At 39.5% G+C, this 18,267-nt stretch overlaps 1 protein-coding gene across 4 annotated transcripts in view; it reads right to left on the reverse strand.

Annotated features, from left to right (window-relative positions):
• Positions 1 to 6,029: 6,029 nt before the first annotated feature.
• Positions 6,030 to 18,267, reverse strand: part of DNAJC6 (DnaJ heat shock protein family (Hsp40) member C6) — a 156,051-nt gene continuing 143,813 nt past the window's right edge. For all 4 annotated transcript variants that reach the window (XM_004281621.4, XM_049698142.1, XM_033408975.2 and 1 more), the window contains 4 exons: positions 14,427 to 14,690; positions 12,155 to 12,297; positions 9,984 to 10,160; positions 6,030 to 8,426 (listed from right to left, as the gene is read on the reverse strand). In XM_004281621.4, the coding sequence (XP_004281669.1) occupies positions 8,325 to 8,426; positions 9,984 to 10,160; positions 12,155 to 12,297; positions 14,427 to 14,690 (686 nt within the window). In that variant the 3' untranslated portion in view covers positions 6,030 to 8,324. The remainder of the gene's footprint in view (positions 8,427 to 9,983; positions 10,161 to 12,154; positions 12,298 to 14,426; positions 14,691 to 18,267) is intronic.

Here is an 18,267-nt window from a genome sequence, read left to right on the forward strand (position 1 = left end):
AACCTAAAACAAAGATTACTTGGCAAGGATCTCATTCAGATTCGACAGAGAAATCCAAAGTTTTACAGACAAGCAAAAGCTAAGAGAATTCAGCACCACCAAACCAGCTCTACAACAAATGCTAAAGGAACTTCTCAGTGGGAACACAAGAGAAGAAAAGGACCTACAAAAACAAACCCAAAACAATTAAGAAAATGGTAATAAGAACATACATATTGATAATTATCTTAATGTGAATGGATTAAATGCTCCAAGCAAAAGACAGGCTCGCTGAATGGTTACAAAAACAAGACCCATATATATGCTGTCTACAAGAGACCCACTTAAGACCTAGGGACACACACAGACTGAAAGTGAGGGGATGGAAAAAGATATTCCATACATATGGACATCAAAAGAAAGCTGGAGTAGCAATACTCAGATAAAATAGACTTTAAAATAAGGAATGTTACAAGAGACAAGAAAGGACACTACATAATAATCAAGGGATCAATCCAAGAAGAAGATATAACAATTATAAATATATCTACACCCAACATAGGAGCACCTCAATACATAAGGCTACTGCTAACAGCTATAAAAGAGGAAATCGACAGTAACACAGTAATAGTGGGGGACTTTAACACCTCACTTACACCAATGGCCAGATCATCCAGAAAGAAGATTAATAAGGAAACACAAGCTTTAAATGACACCACAGACCAGATTTAATTGATATTTATAGGACATTCCATCCGAAAACAGCAGATTACACTTTCTTCTCAAGTGCACACAGAACATTCTCCAGGATAGATCACATCCTGGGTCACTAATCAAGCCTTGGTAAATATAAGAAAATTGAAATCATATCAAGCATGTTTTCCAACCACAACATTATACAGATTAGAAATCAATTACAGGGAAAAAAGCATAAAAAACACAAACACATGGAGGCTAAACAATATGTTATTAAATAACCAAGCGATCAGTGAAGAAGTCAAAGAGGAAATCAAAAAATACCTAGAGACAAAAGACAACAATCCAAAACCTATGGGATGCAGCAAAAGCAGCTCTAAGAGGGAAGTTTATAGCAATAAATTCCTAACTCAAGAAACAAGAAAAATTTCAAATAAACAATCTAACCTTACACCTAAAGGAACTAGAGAAAGAAGAACAAACAAAACCCAAAGTTAGAAGAAGGAAAGAAATCATAAAGATCAGAGCAGAAATAAATAAAATAGAAACAAAGAAAATAGCAAAGATCAATAAAACTAAAGCTGGTTCTTTGAGAAGATAAACAAAATTGATAAACCATTAGCCAGACTCATGAAGAGAGAGGGAGAACACTCAAATCAATAAAATTAGAAATGAAAAAGGAGAAGTTACAACAGACACCACAGAAATACAAAGCATCCTGAGAGACTAGTACAAGCAACTCTATGCCAATAAAATGGACAACCTGGAAGAAATGGACAAATTCTTAGAAAGGTATATAACCTTCCAAGACTGAACCAGGAAGAAACAGAAAATATGAACAGACCAATCCCAAGTAATGAATTTGAAACTGTGATTAAAAATTTTCCAACAAACAAAAGTGCAGGACTAGATGACTCTACAGGTGAATTCTATCAAACATTTAGAGAAGAGCTAACACTGATCCTTCTCAAACTCCTCCAAAAAACTGCAGAGGAAGGAACACTCCCAAACTCAATCTACAAGGCCACCATCACCCTGATACCAAAACCAGACAAAGATACTACAAAAAAAGAAAATTACAGACCAATATCACTGATGAATATAGATGCAAAAATCCTCAACAAAATACTAGCAAACAGAATCCAACAACACATTAAAAGGATCATACACCATGATATAGTGGGATTTATCCCAGGGATGCAAGGATTCTTCAAATATATGCAAATCAACCAACATGATACACCACAGTAACAAATTGAAGAATAAAAACCATATGATCATCTCAATTGATGCAGACGAAGCTTTTGACAAAATTCAACACCCATTTGTGATAAAAACTCTCCAGAATGTGGGCACAGAGGGAACCTACCTCAACATAATAAAGGCCACATATGAAAAATCCACAGCAAACATCATTCTCAATGGGGAAGAACTGAAAGCATTTCCTCTAAGATCAGGAACAAGACAAGGATGTCCACTTTTGCCACTGTTATTCAATATAGTTTGGGAAGTCCTAGCCATGGCAATCAGAGAAGAAAAAGAAATAAAAGGAATACAAATTGGAAAAGAAGTAAAACTCTGTTTGCAGAGGTCATGATACTATACATAGAGAATCCTAAAGATGCCACCAGAAAACTACTAGAGCTAATCAGTGAATTTGCTAAAGGTGCAGGATACAAAATCTCTTGCATTCCTATACACTAACAACAAAAGATCAGCAAGAGAAATTAAGGAAACAATCCATTCACCATTGCAACTAAAAGAATAAAATACCTAGGAATAAACCTACCTAAGGAGGTAAACGACCTCTACTCAGCAAACTATGGCACTGATGAAAGAAATCAAAGATGACACAAACAGATGGAAAGATATACAGTGTTCTTGGATTGGAAGAATCAATACTGTGTAAATGACTAAACTACCCAAAGCAATCTACAGATTCAATGCAATCCCTATCATATTACCTATGGCATTTTTTACAGAACTAGAACAAAAAATCTTAAAATCTGTATGGAGACACATAAGATGCTGAATAGCCAAAGCAATCTTGAGGGAAAAAAAACGGAGCTGGGGGAATCAGGCTCCCTGACTTCAGACTATACTACAAAGCTAAAGTAATCAAGACAATACAGTACTGGCACAAAAACAGAAATACAGATCAATGGAACAGGACAGAGAGCCCAGACATAAACCCACACACATATGGTCAACTAATCTATGACAAAGGAGGCAAGGATATACAATGGAGAAAAGACAGTCTCTTCAATAAGTGGTGCTGGGAAAACTGGACAGCTACATGTAAAAGAATGAAATTAGAACACTCCCTAACACCATACACAAAAATAAAATCAAAATGGATTAAAGACCTAAATGTAAGACTGGACACTATAAAACTCTTAGAGGAAAACATAGGAAGAACACTCTTTGACATAATCACAGCAAGATCTTTTTTGAGCCACCTCCTAGAGTAATGGAAATAAAAACATAAATAAAGCAAATGGGACCTAATGAAACTTAAAAGCTTTTGCACAGCAAAGGAAACCATAAACAAGATGAAAAGACAACCCTCAGGATGGGAGAAAATATTTGCAAGTGAATCAACAGACAAAGGATTAATCTCCAAAATATATAAACAGATCATGCAGCTCAATATTAAAAAAACAAACAACCCAATCCAAAAATGGGCAGAAGACCTAAATAGACATTTCTCCAAAGAAGAAATACAGATGGCGATGAAGCACATGAAAAGCTGCTCAACATCACTAATTATTAGAGAAATGCAAATCAAAACTACAACGAGGTATCACCTCACACCAGTTAGAATGGGCTTCATCAGAAAATCTACAAACAACAAATGCTGGAGAAGGTGTGGAGAAAAGGGAACCCTCTTGCACTGTTGGTGGGAACGTAAATTGATACAGCCGCTATGGAGAACAGTATGGAAGTTCCTTAAAAAACTAATATGACCCAGCAATCCCACTACTGGACATATACCCTAAAAAAACCATAATTCAAAAAGACACATGCACCCCAGTGTTCATTACAGCACTATTTACAATAGCCAGGTCATGGAAGCAACCTAAATGCCCATTGACAGATTGATGGATAAAGAAGATATGGTACATATATACAATGGAATATTACTTAGCCATAAAAAGGAACAAAATTGGGTCATTTGTAGAGAAGTGGATGGACCCAGAGACTGTCATACAGAGTGAAGTCAGAAAGAGGAAAACAAGTATCATATATTAACACATATATGTGGAATCTAGAAAAATGGTACAGATGAACTGGTTTGCAAGGCAGAAATAGAGACACAGATATAGAGAACAAACGTATGGACACAAAGGGAGAAAGTGGGGTGGGGGGGTGGGATGAATTGGGAGATTGGGATTGACATATATTCATTAATATGTATAAAATAGAAAACTAAAAAGAACCTGCTGTATAAAAATAAATAAAATTCAAAAAATATAAATAAAGGAAGCAACTTTCACATACACACACACACACACAAAAACCCCAGAGAGTAAGACTTTAGAAGCTGAACCCTATCCCCAACTTGCCATCAGTTGTGTTACTTAGAAGTATATCCATGTCCTCTGTCACACTGTCCAGGACTACACAGGACTTCTTGGATAAATTTTTATATTCTCTCCTTGCATTCAATTCTCTCACACTATGAACTAGGTTTTATTATCTCCACTTTACAGATGGGAAAAACTAAAGCTCAGATCAAGCCCTAAACAGTTTAAATATGAAGTCAGACAGTCAGCACTTGAACTGTTCTCCATAGTAGATCTTATGCACTAAGAAGGCAGGAACTGCCATAGTAATTAGAAATAACATCCCTTAATGTTTAACAGGGCAATCGAATTCATTTATTAGTTTGATCTTCCCATACAGTATACACAAAATGTTGGTTGAATTCACAAATATTAATAAAGTTCACCGTATATAGTATCATCTTTCCCTATCCTACAGAAAAGAGCTAACCTCAACCTCAGCTCTGGGTAAACCTCTCTGCGCTTCCATTTCCTGAGCTAGGATTTACAAAACATGCCTCTCAGAACTTTTTGCAAATTAAATGAGAAAATGAATATATATAACAGCACCTAGGGTAGTGCATTCAAGAGAGAGGCAGTGGCACCCTATCTGCACTGGGGTGGCTCTCAAGTCAGTGCTTAAGTTAAACGCAAGTTCGATGCAGCACTATTGTAATCAGTCAGTGTTAATTTTCCTTCCTCAATCTTCACCACCGCTTTTTTACACAGAGCCACTCCCTTTACAGAACCTACAATGTAAGTCCGCCATTGTATGCAGACAGATCTCTGTCAGCCCAGGGAGATAGAAAAAAGGGCTAAGGGACATTTTACTTCTGGTTGCCTTTTCCCACGCATGTTATCCACTCCCTACCACCTGAGGTTTCAGTGTAATTCCAGCCCCAGTACCGACCTGCAGTGATACTTTGTTTTATCGACTATCAGTAACAATAACAGTAGCTACTATTTAGTGAGTACCTACCCACTTGATTAGGGACAGTTTATATACACAATCCCTAATTCCTCCATTGCAGGGTTGCTAGAATTGTCTCTGTTTTACAAGCAATAAAATGAAGATTTAGCGAGTTTAAGCAATTTGCCCAATATAACAGTCCTTAAGTGGAAAAACCAGGATTCAAACCCAGTCTTTTGGTCTCAAACCAACATTGTACCATTATGCTGAAACACCATGGTTTATGTAGAGAACAACCAAAACCTGTCTACTTGACCTAAATTCCCCAATAGATGTTTCCAGCAGGGAAACTGTCCTGTTGCTGCGATAGCTGGTTCTGGAATTCAACTTGCATGTTCATTCCTTATACAATAAGTGTTTCATCAGCATCATTAGGGTCTAACTTGAACGTTCTTCCAGACAGAGACACAACGCTGATAGTTCAAATGCTTTTGACTTGCAACATCTGCTTCCAAATGAACGTGCTGCTTCTCTTCTTAAACACCTAAACGATCTGTTTTCTATGACAAAGTCTCAGACTCCCAGGATCAATCCCTTCACCTCAGCACACGAATGAATTAATATCCTAGCTAGAACACCAGGATTTCTATGCTGATTCTTTTTGAAACATAGCATTCACGCAGCATGATCAAGTGTGTCTGTGTATGGGGGCAAGGGTGGCAACGGGGGGTGGTTAAAGTATAAACCAAGAAGGCCTGTCAGATCATGTTTTGGTGCAAATGTATTATATGCTTTTCATATTCTTTCTCCATAACTTTTCTTAAAAGTGAATCAGAAGGTATAATTCAAGCTTGTCATCATATTCCCATGAGTGCAAAAATAACTTACATTTCTACAAATATTTTTGAGCCTTTTAATATACATTACAAATATTTTAGACCAACCACATTTTGTTGGTGTAACATATTTACAAAACAAAAAATATATTACAATAAATATGAACGAAACAGTGAATCTGATCAACAACGAGCTCTGTCACAACCAGGTATTTAAAAGGAATGCGAAAACCTGTTGGTCTGCATATGGTAAGAGTTTTGAGATGAATACGGGTCCAGAATTATAATGTATCCAGAAAAGAGATAGGGAACATCCCAAATTTAAGTTAGGTAAGATTCTTTCTCATTGCTAATTACATAATGTTTAATGATGTTTTAAACTGTGAACATTGATGAATTATCCAAACATGATACAAAGCTAATATAGTTCTATCATTTCAAAATGTATGTGACATTCACATAATATCCTTTTAATTATTATCATTATATACTGTAGTTCACACAATATCTACAAATGTGAATGAGAAAAAAGAGTCACAGCAACATGTCTCACATTCCAGTTTTAAATAAGACAAGCACATACTGCATCAAACATTATTTTATGTTAATAAATAACACCTAGTTTTTTATGGTTACTTTGAACAGTTTACAGCTGTATATTTAAAAAGAGAACATTTTAGGCGAGTTTCACATTGTCAGCAAAAGGTAAAATAAATAATGAATCTTTATAACAAAAAAAAGAAAGAAAGGAAAGGAAAGGAAGAAAGAAAGGAAGGAAGGGAGGGAGGGAGGAAGGAAGGAAGAAAAGGAGAAAGAGAGAAGAGAAAGAACGAGAGAGTTGTATATAGAACATAAAATATTTTTGACATGCTGCTTTTCTGGTACAGTCTGCCACAAGAAAATGAAAATAGAAACAAAAAAATGATTGTCTTTTAAAAACAAGTTTTGAAAGCTTTCTACCATACTGAGCACGAACCTTTTAAGACGAGAATGGAGATCTTTTTTGCCATCTGCTTTGCATATATATCTTCTGCACACTGTGTGTGTGCACACCCAAAGAGATCTACTAAAGTCACAGGAAAATAACAACTGCTTGTCCCTTAAAATGAGAAACAGCCAAAACACTGAACTGAAATCCAACCAGTCTGAAGTCTGCAAAGGTTTCAGCCTTGCTTTACTTTCACAGATGTCCCTGTGTGACTTGTTCCTGTGGACCCCCAGCAACTTTTCAAACAATAAACCCCACTGTAATAATCCAAGGGGTCCAATTTCCTCAGGGGGGAAAAGGAACCTGGTTCCTCAAAAAGCCAGTCCTGACAAGCCATCGGACTCAGTCTGAAGGGAGCTCGGCTCTCTCTCTGCAACTGCCCCTGTCTGGTTACTAGTGGTTAGTGCTGTCGTCTATTCTCTTCCCACAGCTACTCACAAACCCGGAGGACAAGGGGGTCCATACTACACATTCTTCCTGATCGACTGTGAATGCGCCAAACTGCTTCACAACCTGCTCCCAGCAAAGAGCGTTTTCTCTGCTAAGCAAAAGGAAAAGCGTTAAGCCTAATGGCAAAATTAGAGGTTTCCTTCCAATCAGGTTGTTGTTATGGTATTAAGACTTTTTGTTCAAGCATCCAGTTTTCTAAAGGGAAAAGAAGGTAGTAGCCCAACTGTCTGACCAGGAATACAGATTTCTACACTCTCAGAGTCCCTATTTTTCTTTAGCCAGCATTTTCACGAAATTTTAGCTTATCCAGGAAGCGTTGGTAGTAATCACTGGATTATAATATAATCACTTCCCACATAATTCAGGTTCTTTTACATCTGTCAGTCCTCTTGACCAAAAGAAGTATACAGTATTACGCTAGAGACCATAGTAAATTTCCACTGAAAAAGATACTTGGTGCTTGTGTTCCTGGAGTCTATGTAAAGCCATTGCTCAAACTATATCTTTCCAAGAAAATATGAAAACCATTTAAGTCCACCATGTAATCTTATTATTAGAACTTTTGCTCATCGTCCTATCCTCAGACATTGAGATGGGTGCTATGCCTTTGGTGGCCTCTCTTTTCCATCCCCCCACAAAACGCTGAGTAGGCTCCCCAAAGGGCAGGCTGGAATGCTGTAAAACTCTGCAAGCTCATCGGACTAAAAGTTCCTCTCCTGATTTGGACCTTTTATGGGGGGGATGTGAGAAAACAAACATCCACATTCCTTATCAATGAGGAATTAATTTACGAGTAACTTAACAGTTAAGTACTGGATACACGTTGCTGGAGTTTTTTGGTTCACCTGTGAAAACCTCAGAACTGTGACACACACTAAGCATGAGCACAGGTCTGCAGCAGAGATGGAAAAGCTCATACATTAATACAAGGGCTTTTGGCCTTGATTTTCAAATTCAGACCAGGCATCATTGAGCTCCATGAAAATCATCTTTGCATATTGTTCATAAGGTTGCCCAGTAGCCTATAGAAAAAAAAAAAAACAACACATTAGATACCACAGACCAAAGTTTTATTTCTATTAAATTTTTCACTGTTAATATGTGGGCTCTAAGGAATTGAAATGTTTTTCTATTAGGCCATTTCTCTTTTTACAGCCCCATCTACATGCCCCTAATGACTATGACCTCCCCAGAAAGCCCTCCCCCTAGGGATTCACATTTGGTAGTAGTGATCAGTCGCTGAGTAGGTAACAGAGAAGTTACTGGGCAGCACAAAATGTATCTCCATTTCCAGAATTATCTATCAAATGACAAAGGTTCATGACTGCCTATCTCCAATTGATTAGCTATATTCTGAAAAACACATTTCCCCATTTCTTTTTTTTTTTAAATAAATAAATTTATTTATTTATTTTTGGCTGTGTTGGGTCTTTGTTGCTGTGCGCGGGCTTTCTCTAGTTGTGGTGAACGGAGGCTACTCTTCCTTGCGGTGCTCAGGCTTCTCATTGCGGTAGCTTCTCTTGCTATGGTTGTGGAGCATGGGCTCTAGGTGCACGGGCTTCAGTAGTTGTGGCACAGGGGCTCAGTAGTTGTGGCTCAGGGGCTCAGTAGTTGTGGCTCAGGGGCTTAGTAGTTGTGGCTCAGGGGCTTAGTTGCTCCACGGCATGTGGGATCTTCCCGGACCAGGGATCAAACCCGTGTCCCCTGCATTGGCAGGCGGATTCTTAACCACTGTGCCATGAGGGAAGTCCCCATTTTCCCATTTCTGAAAAAAGTTCTTGGAGACCCATAACATAAGGCATATAGTTTGTGAATTTTTCTGGGCTGTTTCCCTTTCTCTTTGATTCACTGAAACACATTATTTCTTTAATACTATCCAGATTAGTCACAAAAAGTGTGGAGAGATGAAAATCAAATATATCAAATTCAAGTACGTGTTCCTAAGCAGGACTTCAGTCACAGCCTCACATCATAGGACTGGTATCCTCAGTCCACAAGACAGCAAGGGACCCAATTCTGTCAGGGAGGTTTCTGTATATTATGGTGATCTCCACTGTGCCATCCAGTAGCTGAAGTTTCTGACAATGTGCAGCACGTACATGTGTACGTACTTCAATGAAAACATAAACTGGCATAATCAATATAGTGAAGCGTTTAGTTCCATTCTGAGTATTTTGTTAATTCTCACCAAGTTTGCCAACTACGTTCTAAAGCTTTTTTCACTTTATAATCCTGGCTAAATATCCTGCTATATCTCTAAAGGAGAACATTTTCCTGTCCAGCTCTTAGCCCACCCATAAGCCAAGACACAGTTTGTATCTGTTCCCTGAAAATTAGTCAGTGGTGAACCTTACACCTAAGGAAGGCCCCTACTCCACTATTTGTAATATATTATTTGATTCCTTTTCTTCTGTTTCATAAAGCGTAGCTATTTGTTTAAATACCTTTTTTGAGCCCATGGGATTTATTTTATATAAATGGTCTAAGCAACAAGTTGAAAGTATGCTGCTTTGACGCATACTTGTAAACGAACGACAGGAGGCCCAGACACGCGGTGGCGGAGAGCAAGCTGTACTCACTTTATCTGGATGTACCACCAGCACAGCCTTCCTGTACACCTTCTTCACCTGCTCTGGTGTGACCAGGTCTGCCATGCCAACTGGTTTCCACTTAGTCTCCCCAGCCCACAGCATGGTATGCATCGTGGACAGAAGGGCTCTGATATTTCTCTCTTTGCCTTCAATCCATTCCAGAATCTGTAAACACAGGGGCAATTAAGAGATCCAAATGCTTTCGAGTCCAGAGGGTCTCCACTGTGACTCTGGAAACCCCTCCTGCTCCAGTAACGTCGAGTACCTGCATACTCCAACCTGCCCTCTACCTGCTTTTCTTCCTCCACCCCCGACCTCATCTTTCTGGTTAACTCTTCATCATCCTTCAAGAGCCTGCTCAGGAAGTTCATACTGCTCTGCCTTTGGGAGTTTGAATACTTTCCTTCTTCTCTGGCTCCCCCTGAGTTAATTACTCACTCCTAAAGTATAAACTCCATGAGTGCCCACACCATGTCTGTCTGGGTCCCTGCTATCTGCTCCATCTAGTATAGTGACACAGAGACACTAAAAAAAAATCCCTTGGATAAAAGAACAAATTTCTCCGGGCTAACTTTTAAACATGCTTCTATCATAATATGTGTGACACTTTATTGTAATCATGTGTTTGTCTTTCCCTGCCACTAGGCAGACCTGTTTGAGGAAAGGTAGTGTTGTTAACATATCACTGTAACTCAGAAATCAAATAGTATGCCTGGCATGGAACAGAGCTCAAAGAGGGTTGTTAAATGAATACATTTAGTCATTCATTCCAACTATGAGCATTCATAGTTTGAATCTTCATAGTTCGAACAAATGAGATGATTAAATTGAAGGGTTTGTAACAATGCATCAGCATTTAGCACATAACAGAAGCTCAGTCGAGGTAAATGATGGCTACTCTCCCAAACGATTTAATACCCCATACCAACTAAATAACCAAGCATGGTTTAAAAGACATAAATGACTTCCTTTTATAGAAAACTGTCAGAGTTTACCTAATGAACAAAGGTTCTTGAGATGGAGCACAAGGTTTTTGGAAGGAATATAAAACCTTTTGGACGTTGTATGAAGTGCAAGGCAAATACAAACAAAGGATCCTATATTGTACTCCAAATAGTATCTGTACATCTTCAACAAACGTTCATATCTGTAGGGAAATTATGGCGAAGAACAGTAGTATACTTTTTCAAAATGTGTGACATTGACTAGCTGTACCACTCCTGATTTTGGAGTAACAGATTAGACCCTCATCTTCCAGGCTGCTACAGGGTCAGTATATTTCGTCTTGTGGAAATTCAGCCTCTCTGTCTGTGAAGAGCAGTCCACTTGTCTTGATCTTCACAAACTCTTTCACTATCTCACACCATTCATCAATATAACCACCCTTTTGTTCCCAAATTAACCATCATCCACGATAACATCCTCAGCTATAAAGTAATGTCTCCATTTTCTCATCTATGAAATAAGGGCGTCACTGGTTTGCAAACTTTAAAAGAAAAGAAAATAATAGGGAAACATTCTCCTTCCCCAAATAGAATCTTACCTAGACTTCCAAGAATCAAAAACAGATAAAAGCAGAAATGCTCTGGTTAAAAGTGGAGGGAAGCAGTGGGGAAGCCAAGGACCTCACCTCCCTCAGCCTTCTTCCCTGCCACCTTCCCAAACCTCCAGATGTAACATTACGGGAGTGAGTAATTCCAGGTACATCACTATTTCCCTCTCTGTCAGCAAAGAAGAGATCCTGAGGGCTTCAGTTGATCTGGTCTAATATAAAGCTCTCAAAGCAGAAATAGAGAACATAAATAATGCATTCTTCTCACCTCCAAATCATAATGACTTTCCTACAGATCGGAATGCCATCTGAACAATAAGATCACCTCCTAAAGAGTGCCATTGCTTATTTGAAAATGTAAACAAAGAAAATCTATACTACCATACCATGGAATAAAGTGCATTTTATTAAAGAAACGAAACAGCATACACAGTACTCCCTGAAAGTACTTTGCTATTAAAGGACACAGTTGTACTCAAATCACAGCTATAGGAACCAAATGAAATAAAGTGGATGCTGGAAACCTAACACGGCACCTTCTATAGGTTAGTCCCACACTGACATCTCCACACACATAATAATCACCCTGGGTCAGAGGCTCACTTACCTTTAATTTCTCAGGATCCATCTCCTTAGCCATTTCCTCCTTTCTCATCTCAGCTATTGTTCGAGGGCCCTTTTTGTCTTTGTGAGCATTAAAACCTTGACCAGAGAGTAGGTCTTCAAAGTCAGCTGCTTTTTGTTTCCCTTCTGCAACATAATATTTTAAAAATTAGTATGGTTTTTACTCTGAAACATAATATCATATCATTATATCACAACACTTGGTCTTCAAGGTGCTTTCACATGCACTAAGCCCTTAATCCTCTCAATTACCCTGTCATGTCCATTTTACAGATAAGGAAAGTAAAGTCTGGAGAACTTAAGAGATCATTCAGAATCATATACCATGTCCATGGCAAAGCTTGGACTCGGGGCGGGATTGCTAGATTAAGTCTAATTCCATAATTCCATATCCACTGTTCCATCTTTTAATAGATGAGGATATTCATGATTCTACCCCCTGCTCCCTCCCCCACGCCCCCCAGACCCCAGTCACACAACTAGTTAGTATCAGTGATGGGACCAAGACCTGGGTTTTGGTACTTGAAATCCATGCACGCCACTTCTTTCCTGCCCACACTCAGCTGACACTTTTAGTCCATCACAGTGCTCTTTTTTCCCAAGTCTGGTTTTAGCCTCACAATCTTCATCAGTCTGTTTGGAAAAGCAGCCTAGCATAGCAGCAAAGAGCAAAGACCCTGGAGACAAACTCTCCAGGTTTGAATTCCAGCTCTGCCCTTATTAGCGATGTGACCTTGGAGCAAGTTCCTTGCCATCTCCATGCCTCAATTTCCTCATCTGTCAACCAGGCATGGTGTGCTTAGAACAGTGCCTGGCTATTTAAATGTTTGTTGTTAAAACAAAACAGAACCAAAACACAGGAGTACATGCAGTCCATGCCCTTCAACCAAAGCTAGTGTTGGAATTGAAACCCACTTGCCAGCTCTATACTGTAAGGCATTCTGAACGTACACTGTCATACGCACACACTAAAATGTGAGTGCTCTGAGACTAGGGATTTTGTCTGTCTTGTTCGCTGCGCATCCCCAATGTTTTCTACACTGAAGACGCTCCATAAATATTTGCTGATTGAAGACATTCACCCCACATCTACTCAAAATAAGAACGGAGGGGAAGCCAGGTGACTCTATGGAATTATCCAGGAATATCCACTGCTAACTAAAGAACAAACATGATGTTGTATTCCCAATAAGAGGGTCCCTGTCATGTTAGTATTGTGAGAAGTCACCTGTGTCATATGCAGTAGAGTGTGGCAGTGAAGAGCAGGGGCTCTAGAGCCACACTGGCCTGGTTCAGATCTTGGCTGTGTCACTTACGAGCTGTATGGACTTAGGAAATTATTGACCTCTGTCTACAACACGGGGTTGGTTTGGGAAGATTATATTAAATAATATGCGAAAACTGCATAGAATAGCACCTGACGTATAATAAGCACTCAATAAATGTCAGCTACAGCTACCAGGAAAAGTAGAATTTCATTTTCCATGTTCCATAGGAAGGCCTGTTTCCTTATCATGTCCCTAAACGTTTCATTCTTAGGTATAATCAAATCAACTGAAATGTAAAATATATCATAACAGGCCTTTTAGCAAACTCGAGTTTAACCATCCCTGCTATCCAAAATATATTATTTTTCACTCGCTATCAAGAATCCCATTTGAAAAAGGAAGAATCCCATCCAGGGTATCCTCCAGCCTTAGCTGTTGGGCCATTTTGTGTTCTTGTAACTTTCTGCTCAGAAGAGAGGAAAAAACCGTCACAGGAAACCCAATGATCTCAGGAACATCCCCCAACCAGAGGATAATCAAGACCAAACGTCCAAGATACGTCCACTCCTCTAAATGGGGTCCAAGAGCAAATGTGAACACAGTGCTTGAAAGGTTCCCAACCTTCCTCTTCTACCCTCTCTTCCAAAGGAATGACAGCTTCAAGATGCAACCACGCCTCCACTCACATCCATTCAATACCCATTTAGTGCCTACTACATGCCAGGCGCTCTGCTAGGTGTTAATGACAATGAGGCATTGGTCTCAGCGTGGAGAGAGACAGACAGGTGAGCCAGCACTCACAAAGCGATCCGTGTCAGGAGCCTGGTAAAACCTGGAGCTCCAGGCACCACCCTGGTGTAGGGATCGTGCTCTGTCTCTACAATTCAAAGATTGCCTCAGAAACTACCAGAATTGCTTCCTATCTCCTTCTTCAGACATACATACATGTGGGTACCCTACAGCCAGCCTCCATACCGTCATCCTTACCCAAGTTAGCTGCTCCTTTCCCACGTTCGTTCTGGCCCCCAGGCACAGATGAGAAGCTCACGTTGTAGTTGGGTCGGTTCTGGGGAGAGGAGTGGGGCATGCTGGACTGTGGCTTAGACTGTGTCTGCTGCCAGCTGTAGCCACTTCCCTGCTGCCACCCTCCACCCATAGGCTGGGGAGATGCTTTCTGTGGTGAGCTGAGAGGTGGAAATCCTCCACCCAATCCAGTTGGTGTGGAGGGTTTGCTGGCAAATGAAGAACCACCTACAGAACAAATTAAAAAAACAACAAAAGAAGGAGAGAGCGAGAAAGAAGGTAATGCTATTTTGAGTAGCTTCTAACTCCTGTGTCTCAAGTGACTGTTTACAGTGACTTCAGTGGAACTTCCCTTGACTGGTGGCACAATTAGCCTTGCTAATAGTTAAATAAATTGCAGTCATATATTTCCTTTAATCCCCACAATGACATTTTTAGGTATGTATTAATAGCCCCATTTTTTCTTTGGATGAACGAACTATATAGCTCAGAGTAGTTAAGTGACTTTCTCAAAGTCACACAGCCAGAAGGTGGCAGAACTGGGACTTCAGTCCAAGTCTTTAACTCCAAGCCAGAAGAGCCCTGGCTCTTCCACTACGCCATCCCAGCCCTCCTTCCCATCCTCTCAGCAGACTCTACTTCACTGGAGTAAAAACTATCAAACGACAAGAACAGGGAATAAAACAAAATACATTCACTCATGAAGGTGCTACTTAAACTTCAATGAGCAGGATCATTCATGGTCTGTTATAAATACAAGCATGGTTAGTGTCCATGAGTAAACCAAGAGGTTTTGAAATTTCATAAATAGGTTTCAATTTCACACTACTTGCATTTCAGTGCAGGAGAGTAAACACAGCTAACACTCTGACAGCCTTGAATAGGGCAAAGAATCTTATTCGAGCTTTAAGAAATATTACTTTGTGCTGGGAATTTAAGTTGAATCCTGATTCTGTAACTCCTAACTTTTAAGTACTCACTGCATATATGCTGGGCTTTTTCTAAAATACGAAGACCAGTTGTAGCTCATGTTTAAAGAGGTAAAATGAGAAGCTGAAACATGGTGATCTACAGGGACCCTTTCAGGCACCAATTCCAAAACAACAGTGATAATAAAGTAACATTTGTATAGCTCTTCAGAAATTATAAAACATGTTTCTAAATATTACTGCCTTCAATCTACACAACACCCTTCAGAAGTAGGTAGTATTACTAGCCCCACTTTATTTATTTATTTTTCTTTCTTTATCAAAATTACCATTTAAAAATTATTTATTTATTTATTTTTGGTACGCGGGCCTCTCACTGTTGTGGCCTCTCCCGTTGCGGAGCACAGGCTCTGGACGCACAGGCTCAGTGGCCGTGACTCATGGGCCCAGCTGCCCTGCGGCATGTGGGATCTTCCTGGACCGGGGCACGAACCCGCATCCCCTGCATCGGCAGGCGGACTCTCAACCACTGTGCCACCAGGGAAGCCCAATTTTTTAAATTTTTATACAATTTTTAAAGGTTACTTTCCATTTAGTTATTACAAAATATTGGCTCTATTCCCTGTGTTGTACAATACATCCTTGAGCCTGTCTTACACCCAGTAGTTTGTACCTCCCACTTCCCCACCCCTATATTGCCCTTCCCCTACTCCCCAACACCGGCAATGCCTAGTTTATTCTCTATATCTGTGAATCTGCTTCTTTTCTGTCATATTCACTAGTTTGTTGTATTTTTTAGGTTCCACGTATAAGTGAGATCATACAGTGATTGTCCTTCTCTGTCTGACTTATTTCGCTTAGCATAATGCCCTCCGAGTCCATCCATGTTGCTACAAATGGCAAAATTTTGTTCTTTTTTATGGGTGAGTAGTATTCCATGAGATATATATATATATATGCCACATCTTCTTTATCCATTCATCTGTTGATGGACCCTTGGTTGCTTCCATATCTTGGCAATCGTAAATAATGCTGCTATGAACATTGGGGTGCATGTATCTTTTCAAATTAGTGTTTTTGTTTTTTTCAGATATATACCCAGGAGTGGAATTGCTGGGTCATATAGTAGTTCCATTTTCAGTTTTTTGAGAAATGTCCATACTGTTTTCCACAGTCTGGCCCCACTTTAAAGATGAGGAAAGCAAGGCTCAGGGAGGTATACTGATATGCTCATGATCACACAGCTAGTTAATGGAGCTGGGACTTGACTATGGGCTTCCTATCTCCACGTGTTATGTTCATTTCCTGTAGCCATAATCCCTAATCCCTCCCTAAATCTCTGAGTCTTTCACTACAACTCATCCCTTACTTACAGTGTCTTCTTTATATAGATACTGTTCCTCTGCTCTGATCTGGGCTCCTCTTTCCTTTCCTACTAGGAATGTTGTGTTATGACCATCGGACCCAGAGTCACTCTGAGTTTGAGTCTCTGCTCTGTTGCTCACTCGTGCATTCATTCTTGCATGCACTTATTCATTCATTCATTCATAGAGTCATTCATCAGTATCTGTTGAGCACTACTAAGTACCAGATACTGTGCACTGGGAATATAGCTGAAAAACATCTACAGAGAATCCTTGCTCTTCTGCAGTTCAGTGAAAAACTCATCTCCTTGACCTCAATTTTGTCACCTGTGAAATCAGAACTATGTCTAAGTCACAGGTATATCATGAAGGCACAATGGCTACGTGAAAGTTCTTCACAATCCCTGAGTTAAGCGAGTAAGAGACGTTATTTTAAAATAATGCAATTTCATATGCCCAGCATGCACCAGGACACCATAAGGGCTCAATAAATACTTGGTAATAGGAAAAGGTAATGACAGGGTTATATTCTGCAGGTAGGCATTGCTGTCAGTGTCTAACTCAGAACATGAAGCCCCTCTTTGTGAGCCCCTGGGCCCTTCTGCCAACAGCGCATCAACATATACCTTAGGCTGGGTTTGCATTCTGCACTGGGAGTCCATTTTATATTTTAAGGATGCTTACTATCTTCTTTCTGAATATATATATGTTTATTATTTAAAAATTCAATAACATAGAAAGACCTGAAGAACTTAAAAATTACTTCCATATTCCCACCACGCTGTCATTTATTTGTTCATTTATAAAACACTAGCGAGCGTCTTCTCCACGCCAGGCTGCAGATACAGTGGTGAACAGGCAGATGCTGACTCTGATCTCAAGCTGTTCATCAACATTGTAGGACTTTCTGATGTCTACCCTTCTGGAATATTTTCTACCCATGGTTAGCAATTCTAATTTTCAACGCCGCTGAAGCGGAGAGCTGAAAGAAATACAAAGCAGTAGCTAAACCCAGAGGCCACTGCAATCCTCATGAAAAGCAAAAGCAGTGGTCGTCAGACTCGGCTGTGCATTACACTCACTTGGGGAGCTTTAAAAACTGTTTATAACGAAGCCACAGCCAAACCAATTAAGTCAGAATATCTATGGGAAGAACTACAGTGTTTGTATCAGAACTGTTCAGTGTGAAAATACCTGAAGTTCTCAGAAGGATACTACCTTTTTTTAAAAATTGCAGCTATATAATTTGGAAGTTTAATTTTTATTCTAAAGCAATTACCTAAGAGTCAAAAATTCTAATGTGTAGCGCTGTTCACTGTGCAGCTTCAGGAAAGTCACTTACCTTTCCTAAGCTATGTGAGTTGAAAAATGGGGAAATTTAGGAAACTAGTTTCCCCAGCAGTTTTTAAGAATTACTGCATTTTAAAAACAACAAAGAACTCTTGAACTCCTCCTAGTAGGTATGCTGTTGCAGTGATATGGACGCAGCTATTCTGAAACTATTTTTGTTGT

Source organism: Orcinus orca, chromosome 1 (assembly GCF_937001465.1).
Source record: "Orcinus orca chromosome 1, mOrcOrc1.1, whole genome shotgun sequence".
Lineage (NCBI taxonomy): Eukaryota > Metazoa > Chordata > Mammalia > Artiodactyla > Delphinidae > Orcinus > Orcinus orca.